The 15,555-nt window shown below is 37.2% G+C and overlaps 1 protein-coding gene and 1 non-coding gene across 2 annotated transcripts; both read left to right on the top strand.

Moving 5' to 3' along the window:
• Positions 1–1,910: 1,910 nt before the first annotated feature.
• On the top strand, positions 1,911–7,498 carry hhipl1 (HHIP-like 1). Its single transcript, XM_051133750.1, is given in 10 exon segments — positions 1,911–2,447; positions 2,998–3,644; positions 3,718–3,861; positions 3,950–4,250; positions 4,252–4,279; positions 4,431–4,557; positions 5,278–5,423; positions 5,551–5,632; positions 6,333–6,415; positions 6,644–7,498. Coding segments are annotated over 10 exon segments (2,409 nt in total). The 5' UTR covers positions 1,911–2,156; the 3' UTR covers positions 7,204–7,498.
• Positions 7,499–10,329: 2,831 nt separating this feature from the next.
• On the top strand, positions 10,330–10,402 carry trnat-ugu (transfer RNA threonine (anticodon UGU)). The gene has a single exon. It is a non-coding gene; the product is annotated as a tRNA-Thr (tRNA).
• Positions 10,403–15,555: the final 5,153 nt, after the last annotated feature.

Below are 15,555 nucleotides of genomic sequence, written 5' to 3'. Positions count from 1 at the left end.
ACAAATGATAGGGTTGAAAACGAGCAAAAGAGTGGTGGCCATGTTTCAGCCAATAGGGAATCATTAAAAGTCTGCTCCCAAAAGTAGTTCATAAGTACTTCATAATTTTCATGTGAATGTAGTGCCAAAAATAGCCACCAAGCTTTCTGTGAGCATTCAATTGAGGCTTAATTTCGTTCATAATAACTTTCTGTTCATTTTTTGACCTATTTTTAAACAATGAAGCATTATAGCAGGAACATTCCAATGGATATTAAAGACTAAAGCAACATCAGATAATGACCTATTCATATGTTAATACATCATGTGAATGAAGGCATAAGGAAATTTAAATATCAAATGATCACTCAAGCCTTTAAAAAGCAGATCCCACTTGGGTAATGAACTTGGTTATGGTGTGAGCACATCGCCATCTAGTGGCTAAAATGACTCAACGTTGCTCACATCTGTAATTGTTGAATGTCAACTTATAGCCATTCATTAATCAGCTAGAAGAACTGCTGAAAGACTCAAAACAAATATAATGGCTGGAGCTTGGATAAAACATTTCAAAAACCTACAGATTACAATTCTATACAACAAATAAACTGTAGACACCATCACATAATGTCACCATCTATCTCTATTCTTTAGAAATGAGAATAATAATAATTACATAATCTGGATCTATTATCTCATCACAAAAATAAACTAGAAAAAGGCACACTGCACATTAACAGCCACCAGCATGCAGCTTCTGAACTGCTATTTTTGTTTCTGAAATGTTTCCAATACAGGTGTGAAAATCATTCAGGAACCTAACCTTTCATCATGACATAAACTGATTATAAGCAAGACCAAAGCTTCATGTTTGCATGTTTATTCAAATATGTATATATATATATATATATATATATATATATAAAATATTAAAGATTAAAATTACGTTTCACATTTACATATACCAGTTGTTTATATGGATTTGCTTTATATGAAGAGTTCAGATGCAAAACCAGCTAAAAGCCATCTTGGTCAAAAATGAGATAATGATACTGAGTTATACGTCCATCAAATATTTTACTTCAAACTCGCTAAATTCCAGCCTCAGCCCAATCAGAACTCCCAGTACTTACATAGAAACCTATACAAAGTAGCCAGAAAGAAATGCTCATTTTAAAGAAAAACGTCAGATGGATTTAGCTGGTTTTGCATCTGAACTCTTCATATATTCTCTGCATACTTGGGGTCACACTGACTCAAAACAGAAAAAAAATATTACTATCCTGAACAATAATCACCTTTCTGAAAAGGTCAAAACTAGTCATACAGATTCACTATACTGGGTTTTAATAAGGTCAGACAAAAATCTTTTTTTAACAATTAACAATTGCAGGGAGATTAACATGTTTATTTTGATATTACTATTTTGTTTTTACACATACAACAATAGGAGACTTTCATACACCAAACAGTAAGGAAGTAGAGCTTATTTCAACAAAACAAGAGTACAAAGTGAGGGTATCCAAATATTTCTGGTAAATTACGATTGCGTAACAGCAAGAACAGATGGAACAAAGATTATTGTTTAGTTTCCGTACATTCAAAGATAGACCTCACACTTTAATCCACTTTTATCCTTGTTTTAATATGACCTGACATGAAAACTCATTAGACAAATAGAATTCAAATATATGCAAACAATTTTCAGAAAGGTTATTTGTATTTCACTCTAGCAAGAACACATGTGAAATATGCCGACGTTGTGTTAAAACCAGTAAAAGCCAAGAGTTAACTTAAATGTTAAGTATGAGTTAAAGGGTTTTTAGAGTTTCTGTGGTAAACTCCAGCATAACAGACGTTTGTTGGTAGACATGAGTTACTGTCGGAGAATTGCGGTTTGGACCTGTGTGTGTCTCACATCTGCTCAGGATGTCAGACGTCTCGTAATTCAAATATGGAGGAGATAGTTTAGTATGATAAGGGTCCAACATTTCTGCGATCCGTATTTAGTCGCTACACAGTAAACAAGACGCGAATTTGTTTGGAAATGGTTGATGATTAAAATCAGGGCAAAGTGCACGACTACATAAGTCAATGAGGACACACGCAGAGTATCCTCGCCATTGCATAACTTCTACTTCCATGTATCTGAAGTTGGGCGCCAGGGTTTGAGCGCTATGTGGTATTTCTGCGATGTTTTCGGCCGTATATGGCAATCGCCGTTTATTTTGTTTTATTTGTTGGCTTTTTGGATCGCACCTGCGTTCCTGCATCCGCAATGTTTGGATTTTAAACCTCCCTTTCAGCCTCAACAAGAACTTCAGTTCTGTCAGATGTATAAATACTTCGGCTGCTGTGACTATGCCAGAGACCGAGAGCTGATGGCAAAATACTATCGGGTAATGGATAACTTCGATTATTATGGATATTCCAACTGTGCATCGTATGTTCAAGATCTGATCTGTCAGGTAAGTTGGTTAAATGCACAAATGTGAAACATTTTTTGGAACAAATTTGATTTTTTTGTTCTGCTTGTTGCTTGTAAATGTACTCGAACCATTATTTGTTCGCCTCTCAACACGTACCGCAGTCTGCAGCCATAAAATGTAAGCGATCATGTCCAGCAGTCTGTCTGCCAGCGTTGCCATTGACTTAAAACACGTTTTTTTTGGTGAGAGGCCAAATGACGTCACTAGTAATCACGAAGAATAGCTTTTAGCCAAAATGAACAAAAATGTCTTTACTGTTGAGTAATTTAATGCGTCCATTATCAATAAAAGTATATATATTTTTATTTTATTTTAAAACTTTATGTAACCATACCTCACCTTTCCACATACAAACTGGTTAACACCCTAATCAAAACTCTCTGGCAACCACGGGTCACGTAGGGACTTCTGAGGTGGTTAAGTGGTTGTGGTTTTGAATGTGGGAAAGCATACATGTCTAGTCCTATCCATTACTTGAGGCCATCGAAATTCAGTTACAGTCTCCACTTTTCTTGTTTCGCTTCTTTAGGAATGCTCTCCATATGCTGCTCACCTTTTTGATGCCGAAGACCCAAGCACACCTTTACGCACCATACCCGGACTTTGCCCGGACTACTGCTCTCAATTCCATTCCAAGTGCAGATCCTTTCTTACCTTGTTGTCTGACGATCCACGTCTTTCAGAACTCGAACATGACCAAAGCAGGCTTTGTCAGTACCTCGAGTTGGATGACCCAGATTACTGCTATCCTCATCTGCTGAGCAATGAACGGTTGACCAAAAATCTGGGCCGCACCGTTGAGGATTCTGATGGCTGCTTGCAGCTGTGTTTGGAGGAGGTTGCCAATGGACTCCGAAATCCTCTTGCCATGGTTCACGCCAATGATGGCACACATAGGTTTTTCGTTGCCGAACAAGTTGGCCTGGTCTGGGTATACCTTCCAGATCGATCAAAGCTTGAAAAGCCATTTTTAAACATCACAAAGGCTGTATTGACATCTCCATGGGAAGGTGATGAAAGAGGCTTTTTGGGACTCGCCTTTCACCCTGACTTTAAATACAATGGGAAGCTGTATGTGTACTACTCGGTTGAGGTGGGCATTGACGAGAGAATCCGTATCAGTGAGTTCCGCATCTCTTCTGCGGATATGAACGTGGTTGACCATGGTTCGGAGAGGTGAGCAGTTTTTCTTCTTTCTTTTATAATGAGTTCAGAGTGTCCAACACTTCATATCTTCATGTCCCTTCAGAATAATTTTGGAGATTGATGAACCTGCTTCTAATCATAATGGTGGGCAGCTTCTCTTTGCTGATGATGGATACTTATACATCTTCACTGGAGATGGTGGAATGGCAGGAGATCCGTTTGGGAAATTCGGAAATGCACAGAACAAGTAGGTTAAGATGATTAGTCTAAATTCAGTTTGGTACAAAGACAGGTATGCTTATATTTTCCATCTCTAATCTGGATGTTGCTTCTAGATCTGCCCTTTTGGGAAAGGTTCTTCGCATTGATGTAGATGACAACGAGAGGGGGCCGCTGTATAGAATCCCACCAGACAATCCGTTTGTGCATGAACCCAACGCTCGTCCGGAGGTGTTTGCCTACGGGGTGAGGAACATGTGGAGGTGCTCGGTAGACAGAGGAGATCCGAACACCAAGGAAGGAAAAGGACGAATATTCTGTGGGGATGTGGGCCAGAATAAGTATGAGGAAGTAGACATTGTGGAGAAGGGACGGAATTATGGCTGGAGAGCAAAAGAGGGCTTCTCTTGTTATGACAAAAAAACTCTGCGCCAACAGCTCTTTAGGTGGGAATTCGGTTACTTCTAACGTCAGTCCTTCAAATTCTTAATGTTTGGAATAAATGGAATTTATTCATTTTGATTGGATGGATGTATGAGTGTGTTTCTTTTTCAACCCATGAAGTCTTTTACACTATGTATTTTTTTTTACTTCTAGATGATGTTCTTCCGATTTATGCATATCCACACAAAATGGGTAAATCTGTCACAGGTGGATATGTTTACAGAGGCTGTGAAAATCCAAATTTAAATGGCATGTACATATTTGGAGACTTCATGAGTGGGTAAGTAATGAAGAATATGTATATATGTATGTGCACTAACGTTCAAAAGTTTAAGGTCATTATGATCAAATCAGGAACATTAGATTGATTTTTGGATCAAGTGACACTGAAGACTGAAGTAATGGCTGCTTAAATTTCAGCTTTGCCATCACAGGAATAAACTACATTTTAAAAAATGAAAACCAGTCACAAAACCAGTCATGAGGGTCAATTTTTTGAAATTGAGATTTATACATCATCTGAATAAGCTGAATAAATAGGCTTTCCATTGATGTATGGTTTGTTAGGATAGGACAATATTTGGCCAAGATACAACTATTTGAAAATCTGAATCTGAGGGAAAGACTGAGAAAATCGCCTTTAAAGTTGTCCAAATTAAGTTCTTAGCAATGCAGATGCTTATATTTACAGTAGGAAATTTACAAAATATCTTCATGGAACATGATTTTTACTTAATATCCTAATAATTTTTTGCATAAAAGAAAAATCGATAATTTTGAACCATTTAGTGTATTGTTAGCTGTTGCTACAAATATACTCGTGCTACTTGTGATTGGTTTTGTGGTCCAGGGTCAAATATGTTTAAAAGTTATTTTATATTGTAGTAATATTTCACAATATTATTGTTTTACTGTGTTTACTGAATTTTTGTTGTGATGCTAATTTCATTTTTTCATGATAAACTTTTTTTTTTAATGTGGACTATATGAATTTCCGCAGACGCCTGATGAGTTTAAAAGAAAACAGAAACACACGCAATTGGGAATACAATGAGATTTGCATGGGTGTGGGTCTGACTTGTTCATTTCCAGGGCTCATCAACAATTACTATCCGTACATCATTTCGTTTGCAGAGGATGAAGCAGGTATGTACGCAAAAAGGCTATATGTTGCTTTTTATGCTTTATATCCTGCAAAAATGAGTCACTAGCACCTCTTTTTATGGTAATTTTATCTATACTTAATGTAACTTTATTTTTTTTCTGTGACCAGGTGAACTCTATTTCATGTCTACTGAAATACCAAGTGCGACATCTCCCACAGGTGTTGTATACAAAATTGTTGATCCCTCAAGGTATTCATTTTTTATCATTCATGAGGTAGTTTCATGGTGTGCAAAGATCAGCTTGTGTTGTCTCTTAACAGACTTTACTCTCAAAAGCTGAAAAAGCTGTGTTGGCACCAATACGTTCTGCTGTAATCTCTCTCTCTCTCTCTGACGCAGATTAAATCAAAACTGGCGAAGTACTGCATGCATTTTAACTCGTCCCTCCCTTTCTTTAAAAAAAAAGCATCTGGGTAACTTGAAACACTTACAAATGTGAAAGGGGCCAATCCATAAATATTTTAAAAGTATACCCACAAGACATAAACAATATGCAAAGTAACATGATTTAAGTCTGAAACTGTACTTGCTAACCTTTTCTGTGTAAAACTTTTACAATTACATTGTGACAACATAATACCTAAGACCATAAGACCCTAAAACAACTATAAAAATGTCAAGAACTGATTTACAGCTCAAATAATCCAAAGTTTTAAAAGAACAAGTGCTTTTATAAAATGCGAAGCTTCACAATTGTTTATAAAACTACCAAAAATTGGCTCCCATTTACTTCCACTGTAAGAGTTTCAAGGTAACCTGGATTGCTCCTTCTGTTAAACAAAACAAGAGACATTGCTGAAATACATTCTGTGGTAATCAACATTATTAGGCCACAAATTCTGTCGACCGAACCCAGAGTATTCATTTAAAATTCCATGCTTTATTACAGACGTGCACCCCCAGGAAAATGTCAATATGAGCCACTTTCAGTACGTGTTAGGAGCAATCTTATACCATTCGAGCCAATGGAAAGTAAGTTGGCTGCCTTTTTAAGAGTTCTAGTAAATCTGTACATCCAAAATGGTGTTTTTGCTATTAAGCTATGTGCCTACGTGCTCAAAATATTTCATTTTTTGCCAAATATGCAATAGAATGCCATAGGGATGATGAATTCTTCAAAAATGCTATCTCTTTTCTGGGTGGCATTCTATAACAACTTGATTGAGCAATTGAGTTTTGAGTAAATCCCTTTTTTCACAGCACTGATCGGAGTCCATGTTCCAACAAAGCATCCCAGACTCTCAATTCCAGAGGAACCTCCTGACACTGGCTCAAAAGACTGGCTTCAAGAGCTGTTGGACATCTTCAGAGAGCAGGATGAGCAGGTCACCCCTACGCCATTCACCCCAACTACACCCAAGCCCCTCCGGACATCCAGGCAGAGGAAGGGTAGACGCAGGAAGGGCAAGCACAAGAACGGAGCCGTGAGATTGGTCGGGGATCAAGAGGGTCTGAGGGATCGGGGAAGGGTGGAAGTATATGCTAATGGGGAATGGGGGACCGTTTGTGACGATCTCTGGAACACCAAGAACGCCATAGTGGTTTGCCGGCAGCTCGGGTTCCGCCATGCACTTAAGGCTGCCAAGCATGCTGAGTTTGGAGAGGGGACAAGCCTGAAGATTATTCTGGATGATGTGCAGTGTGAGGGGACAGAGGAAACTCTTTTGGACTGTCAGCACGCTGGGATTGGCACACACAACTGCGCTCACTATGAAGATGCAGGAGTAATATGTGGAAATTCAGTTTCAGGCCTGGAATAATTTGGAAAAGTTCCGAAACAACCTTTTTGTTATTAGTTGTAGCACATAGGTCTACCTCATCTTTACCAACTGCAATACAGATGACATATGGACTATAATAAAATGTGATCTTGAGTTTAATTTTTGTCATAACAAAGCATTCATGTTCATGGTTTGATGCTCAGATTCATAGACCTATGTGGGTGTTTAATTTTGTTTCAGTCAATGATGTTTTGTTATCCAATAAATGACGTCATTGCATAACTTTTAGTTCATTTACCATCATTCATTCACAAATAAATTTGGAATGATGACATTTTTGTGATTTGTTTTACACCAACTCAAACATCATGAGAAGAACAGCATGTATCACTTACAACAAAAGCGATAGTTCACCCAAAAATTAAAATAAGTAAATGGCTACCGTCAACTGTTTGGTTACCCACATTCTCATACAGGTTTGGAACAACTTGAGGGTGAGTAAATGATGACAAAGATTTCATGTTTGGGTGAACGATCTCTTAAAATATGTATTAGATAGGTTACTTTGTATATTTTGAAGTACTTTGGAGTACAATAAATTACATATATATATATGTGACCATGGATCACAACGCTGCCAAAAAAAAAAGCAGCTAAAACCAGGCTTGTCATAGCTGGTCAGCAGGCTAGTTTTAGAGGGGTTTTGGCCACTTCCTTAGCTGGTCAGACTGGGAAACCAGCTGGAACAACCAACTAAAACCAGCTCAGCTGGGCCGGAAGACCAGCTAAAACCAGCTACTTCCAGCTTTAACCAGCTCAGGCCAGCCTAGGCTGGTTTTAGCTGTTTGTTTCGGCAGGCAAAACCAGTCATAAGGGTAAATTATTTGAAATTGTTTGGATGTATGGTTTGTTAGAATAGGACAATATTTGACCGAGATACAACTATTTGAAAATCTATTTGAGTGTGCAAAAAAAAAAAAAAAAAAAAATCAAAATATAAAGTTAAAGTTGTCCAAATGAAGTTCTTAGCAATGCATATTACTAATCAAAAATTACATTTTGATATATTTCCAGTAGGAAATTTACAAATTATCTTAATGGAACATGATCTTTACTAAATATCGTAATGATTTTTCATGAAAGAAAAATCGATCATTTTGACCAATACAATTTATTTTTGGCTATTGCTACAGATATTTCCGTGCTACTTACAACTGGTTTTGTGGTCCAGGGTCACATGTGGTATTCATATATTATGTATATAAATGATCTGTCAAAGTACCATGGTATTACCGTCTTATGCAATCACTTTAAAACTAAAACTAAAAATTCAACTAGATAAATAAGTTTGTCAAGACAAACTTTAAGTTGGCTTGAGAAAGCCGGAACAGAAAGTTTTAAAAAGTTTGAAAAGTTTATAAAGTTTTTTAAAGTTTAAAAGTTTAAGAAGTTTTAAAAAGTTTTAAGTTTGATGGTTTTCAGTCTGAAATAGTTTGAATTCTAAAGTAGTTTTAAAAGTTTAACGTTTGGATGTTTTGAAGGCAATACAGTCTGTCAGAGATAGATGCATAGATAGATAGAATGTTGTTAGCATGTTTTTAACATGATTAACATGTGACTAGCATGATGTTATAATGATTAGCAAGGTACTAGCATGTTAGCATGCTTATAGGATTATTAGCAAGTTAGTAGCATTTTACTAGCATGGTGCTAACATAATTAGCAAGTTACTAGCATGTTGTTAGCATGATTAGCAAGTTACTAGCATGATTAGCAAGTTGCTAGCATGTTTCTAGCAAGATTAGCAAGTTAGTAGCATGTTGCTAGCATGATTGTAGCATGATTAGCATGTCGTTAGCATGTTATTAGCATGATTAGCAAGTTACTAGCATGTTACTAGCATGATTAGCAAGTTACTAGCATGTTGGTAGCATGTTTCTAGCATGACTAACAAGTTACTATCATGTTACCATGATTAGCAAGTTACTAGCATGATTATCAAGTTGCTAGCATGTTTCTAGCATGATTAGCAAGTTGTTAGCATGTTTCTAGCAAGATTAGCAAGTTAGTTGTATGTTGCTAGCATGATTGTAGCATGATTAGCATGTCGTTAGCATGTTATTAGCATGATTAGCAAGTTACTTGCATGTTACTAGCATGATTAGCAAGTTACTAGCATGTTTCTAACAAGATTAGCAAATTAGTAGCATGTTGCTAGCATGATTGTAGCATGATTAGCATGTTGTTAGCATGTTATGAGCATGATTAGCAAGTTACTAGCATGTTACTAGCACGATTAGCAAGTTACTAGCATGTTGCTAGCATGTTTCTAGCATGACTAGCAAGTTACTAGCATGTTTCTAGCGTGATTAGCAAGTTATTAGCATATTGTTTGCATGATTAGCATGTTACAAGTATGTTACTAGCATGATTAACAAGTTACTAGCATGATTAGCAAGTTACTAGCATGATTCTGGTTGCTAGGCATAGATAGAGTTTGAATGAGTTTAAATGGATTAGAAATACAGTACATAGAAGGGAAGCTTGATTGAGTCCCAAAGGATTCTGGGAGTTTTGACAGTTGGAATTTGAAAAGTGTTGGCTCATGTGAACATTCCGTCAATGTAAGTCTGTGGGATTTTTCCCAATTTTAATCGTCATTTTTAGGAAAACTGTAAGTCCGATCAGTTAAAAAAAAAAAGATATAGCACACTCGGTCGGATCAGTGTGAAGATCTGGGCTGAGTTTGTAGAGTTAAAGCTCTAAGACGAGTTAGTGTCGACAGATTTAGTCTCAGAAGAAAATAGCATATCAGTAAGTTGGCTTTCTCAAGCCAACTTAACTAGCTGGTGTTGTGATAGGGCACACAACAACTGGCTATTCTAGTTGTTTTGCTGTACTTTTACTTTTAAAAACCTTTTTTCTGTAACGTTAGTTGTTAGATATTTTTGTTTCATTTTGTCGAGTAACGTGGGGTTCGTTTGTTTTGCTAAACATGTGTAGCTAAATACGACATTAAAATGAAATACAAGGAAAATATCTTGGAATAATAGTATATTTTATCGTACTGGAATAATATAGCATCTCTTCTTTCTTAATGATGTGTATGTGACGACACGTATGTTTACATATATTAGCCATTAGCTAGGTAGCTGCTAACAACTTGGCTCCATAGCTCAGTGGTTAGAGCACTGGTCTTGTAAACCAGGGGTCGCGAGTTCGATCCTCGCTGGGGCCTCATCTTTTCCCACACCTTTACAATCACCAGATAATTTTACAGCAAAGTAACACAACAGAATAATACAAGTGGTCAAAGCAGAATGCTAAAATATGACTATTTTAAAGCAGCCTGTAAGCTATCAACAGTGTGTATTTTACATTATGGAAATGTTAAGTAAAATAGTGATGCAAAGTGTTTTTTTTTTCTATTCATAAGTGATATTTAAGCATATTTTTAGCTTGTTTAATAGTTAATAGTATAATAGTTGTTTAATCAACGTTTTGTCTTTAAAAACAGCATTTGCTTGTAGTTAATGTATTCTTCTTGAAATCCACATCCAAACAGGAGCTAAATAAGATGTTATCCAAATGTGGGTAGATGACATTGTTCCCATTGCAATAATGGTGTCTTTGTGTGCTGAATTCCAGCTCTGCTTTGAACAAGGTCATTGATATGCTGAGCATTCAATCACGTAGGTAGTGCCAGCTAATCTCTGCCAACTTCCTTTACAAAGTTGGCATCCCTCTGAAAAGTAATTTAGCTCTCCGCCTACAAAACACATCATTTAGAGAGCAGGTCTCCCTGTTAAACAAAGCAATGGAGAGATGAATATCATTTTACTAGATTTTAGTCTCTAGACATGCAAGTGTCTGAAGTAGTCACTATATAATCATGGTAATTATAACAAAGGTGTGTCATCATAAATATATAGAGAGAGAGAAAGAGAGAGAAGGCTTTTTATTGAAAAGTTAGCCAAAAAGTGCTAGGCCTGCAGTTTATTTCAAATGAATTAAATGTGGTGTTATAGTGACACCTACTGGCATTATAAGTGAATTAATTTAAGAAAAGAGACTTGTAGTGAGTGTAACCATTTAGTGCCATTAGATGGCAGTGTTGCACTACAATAATTATTTTTCATTATTTAATACTTACTTTTATTTATTCATTTATAATGTAGTTAATTTTCTTTTTCACCCTACTTCTATTTCTCTTTGATTTATGGATTATACAAACTTAACTGTATATTGTTTAATGTTTGCAAATAAACAACTGTATAATGTATGTATAACCCTTAAATAATAAATATTTAAAAAAATAATATTAATTAAATTAACAGTCCCGCAATGAATGGTTTTAATACAAGCTAATTTAAGATAATTTACTAATAATTATCATATAATTCATATTATATAATGATTATAAATTGTTATTAACTTATAACACTTAAATAATTTTAATTTAATATAACTCCTAGTTAGTTACTATGTATTAGACTGCGATTTGTACAGATGAATGATCTGCCCCTTACTAAAGAAATTGATTGGGTACATACATTTAATATATATCATTGGAGTATGCCATTAATGTTCATGGGAATTAAATATTAATAATAGTCTGCCACCCATATGGTGCTTTTGCTCATCCTTCTCTTTATCAAGATTAAGAATGAACATTTCCAAAAAAATCCTGTCGTCACGTTTAAAATGTAATTTATTTTCCTTATGAATTACACTGGATCAAACGGGATCTGAAGCTGAAAACTTCATGACTGAAAACTGAGCCCCCTTCTGTACGAAATACATTTTCCAGATGATGACACAATGATTATTACATATGATGTAAAATCAGCAAATGTTGAAAGGTTTGACTACTGCCCTCCTTATAAAGGATGGACCATGTGGCTGTAGGATGTAGGCTGTTTCAAGCCATTTCAAATCAGAACAACCACGTCACCCCAGCATGAACCCATTTCATATCTCCCTGTCTTCCTGGTAATTATGGTCAATTAATGGGACACTAGTGAGTGCTCTCCTCTAGCAAGCTTTAAGTGGAGCGCTGAACCTGAACAAATCCCATTTCCTGTCACGTTTCTCTTATCAAAAGGTTGATCATCTCCGCCCCACAGACCCAGATCCTGCAGTTCTAGAGAGGCACTGGAGCATTACTCTCTCACATGTGTCACTGCTCATCACAGTGACACATCACTTTGTACATCATTCATTCATCAGGCCATGTCTACAAATGTTCTGAAAATATATTTTATATATTCACACTACCATTCACTACCTGCTATTTTGAATAGCACTGAAACACAAATCTGTTGAATGTCCATTGTTGTCATGCCTAACGTTTTTCCATTCAGAAGTGTGTGTGAATAGCTGCAGGTTATGTCTATTATTAGGATGGGGGTGACTGACACGAACGGGTCAGTGAGTGGGAGTAGGGGTCTGTGGCTGGCTCCAGACCGCCAGGCGATCCTACATACAGCTGTTTACTCACAGCTTGGGGCCTTCCTGAGGACCTGCCCCCTCCAGAGACCTGGAGGACAACGCGGCTACTGCCCCAACACTCAATCTAGGGCTTGGACCCAAACCCCACCCCCCCATCAAGTTACAAAAAACTAGTTAACACTATGCGAGGGTGTTTCTAATGCTGTATCTATGGGAGGGACGGTAAATTTGACATTGTTCTCTCTTCTGACTGCCGATATCAGTCTAGCTCAGTTTTTTCCTTTTATTGAAAGTCGTGAAAACACTATCGTGTACATTTTCTTTTGCTATTTGAGCAAATGGGAATGCAAACAATATATTTGTGGTACACTCCCATTCACTGCTCTCGAATTTTACCCAACTATGAGGACTTCCGCTATGAGAAAGCCGGAAATCTAGGGCGTTTCTAATGGAGCGTTGATGGGAGGGACGGTAAATTTGACATCTTTCTCTTCTGACTGCCGATATTAGTCTCTCTCACTTTTTTCCTTTGATTGAAAGTTGTGAAAAAAAACACTAACGTGGAGTTTTTGAGTTTATGAGAAACCCGGAAATGTCCTTTACTGTACATTCTTCAACGCGAAAGGATGCATATAGGCGAGACTTCCGGTTCATTAGCCGCTACAGGGAAATAACAAGAATACACAACGTGCTGTAAACGGTAAAACTGTGAGCACTATAAATCAGTGTGTTCATTTAAGACAATACATTAAACTAATAAGGTAAAACACACCAAACTGCAATATCAAGCAGCAAAACAAGCTGTTTTGTATAGCTAAAAATAGCTGCTCTTACAGGAAAAAAGAAGGTGAATATTTAAGTAACATCATACAAGCAAGGGTGCCATTTTCCTGAATATTATATTAGTGCATGAGTACAATCGCAAATAAGTAAATTTTATACACAGTTCAACAAACAAGTTAATATTGACTGAGTAATGTTTTAGAAACAAAGGTTTTTTTTTTCCACCAACAAAAATAGCACTTAAAGCTGGAGCAGAATATTTGTACTTCTCAGGGGCAATTTTGAACAGCATGTCACTTGGTTCATTTCTGAATGAATCAGCTGTTCTGACTGAATCATTTAAATGAATGATTCAGTAGGGGCTTTCACACCAGAAGAACCTTTTCACAGGCCCTGTCCCAAATGGCACCATAAACCTTCACGGTCTTCCTATTAGTTCTTCCACTTTCATGATATCATGCCGCTTTGACTGTCAGGTACAAGTCTGCGGTGGAGTTCACCCCGGGGCGGGCTTGACAGAAGTGTGTATCAAGGGGGCATAGTGGCCGCAAAGGGGGCATTTGCGTGCAACCTTTTGAACGCTAAAATTACGAATGGGATACCCTGCGGACTTGTGGACTTAATAGACACACATGTGCTGCGGTAGCCATTGCACATCCGCAAGACTGAAAGTGCACATTAAGTGTTTCATTTGGGACAGGGCCATAGTTCATAGCTTTTTGCCATGTTCGCACTGCAGGAATTAGGAACGTATTTAGTTCTAGGAACTCGGTTTGGGGGAACCAAATTTGCTTCAGAGTAGACTCTAAAACAGTTCTACAGGAACTACCAGTGATGCAAATGTATGCTGATTGGCCAAACGAATATAAAACATCGGCTACCCAGGATTTTAAAAAAGTCATGTAAAAAATATTTCCTCCACGAATATGGAAAACAGCGAGCATTGTGTTCTTATTTTAACCTTGATGATATGTAACACTGTTATATGCAAGCTGTTATATGAGATTTAGTCAGATTTTCTTGCTCTTTTAATCATGTAAATTGTACATTTACATTCTGTCTTCGTTAACACGAAAGCCACGACACACAACAAAAACAGCTTTGATCAATGCTTGTGTAAGCAGCCACATATGAGGTGTTTTTTTGAGGTAATAGTACATTAATGAATGATCATGTGACTTCTGTATATTACAGATGACCTGTAAATGTGAAAATATTCGTATTTTGTATTGTCTGAAAAACCACCTCATGCAAGCGTAAAAACTTTAATGGGATAGATGCGAGTTCTTGAGAAATTGACGTGTTTCCATTTGGCTTATTTTCAATTTTCAGTTTGAATGAAAAAAGCTGCTTCCCTTGTAGATTTGCGAAATACTCGTATTTTGTATTGTCTGAAAAACCACCTCATGCAAGCATAAAAACTTCTATGCGATATATGGGAGTTTTTGAAAAATTGACATGTTTCCATTAGGCGTATTTTCAATTCGCTATTTGAATTTGCGCAATTTGAAGGGTAATGGAAACGCAGCTACTGTCGGCCGCTTCAGATTTCTTGCTGCTGCTGCAAATGCAAGCAGGAAAATGGCCAGAGAGGGAAATCGGTTCTCTAGAAACCACCATGCTGGCTAGTTCCTAGAACTGAATTCTTAAAACTATACAGTGCAAAAGCACAAAAATGAATCACTCACAGGAACTTGCCGCCACCTACTGGTGGTTTTATTGTCATATTTATGTATCCATGACAGGCCTAAACCAGCAGAGTCTCCAGCACAAAAACACACTCAGCACAATATTGTTTGGCATGAGTAAGCTTTCTGGTTGATTGAAAAAGCCCTCTTCCCAGTTCTCAAGAGCTCCACACACTTTTTTGAGTGGTCATTCATGTCTCAAACACCATGGATCAAGGGTTGCCCTTTGGAGGCTGTAAAAGCTTGCTAAACACAGGACTAGAAAGCATCCGTAAAGAAAATAAACACTCATGAGGACCTTGGAGCTCAGCAGATGTGGCGCCGTGCATAGGAAGCCGGGCAGCAAACATTTGGTTAACTCTCCTATTGAACAATGAAAGATCTGGCTTTACGGCCATCCGTAGCAATCGTAGCATTGTCTGCACGGTCAGGTGAGTTATCTTCTGCTATTGTGCTCTATGAATGGGAA

This window comes from Labeo rohita, chromosome 17 (genome assembly GCF_022985175.1).
Source record: "Labeo rohita strain BAU-BD-2019 chromosome 17, IGBB_LRoh.1.0, whole genome shotgun sequence".
In the NCBI taxonomy this organism is placed as follows: Eukaryota; Metazoa; Chordata; class Actinopteri; order Cypriniformes; family Cyprinidae; genus Labeo; species Labeo rohita.
Note: the sequence above shows the minus strand (reverse complement) of the source record. Positions and strands in the feature narration are given on the sequence as shown.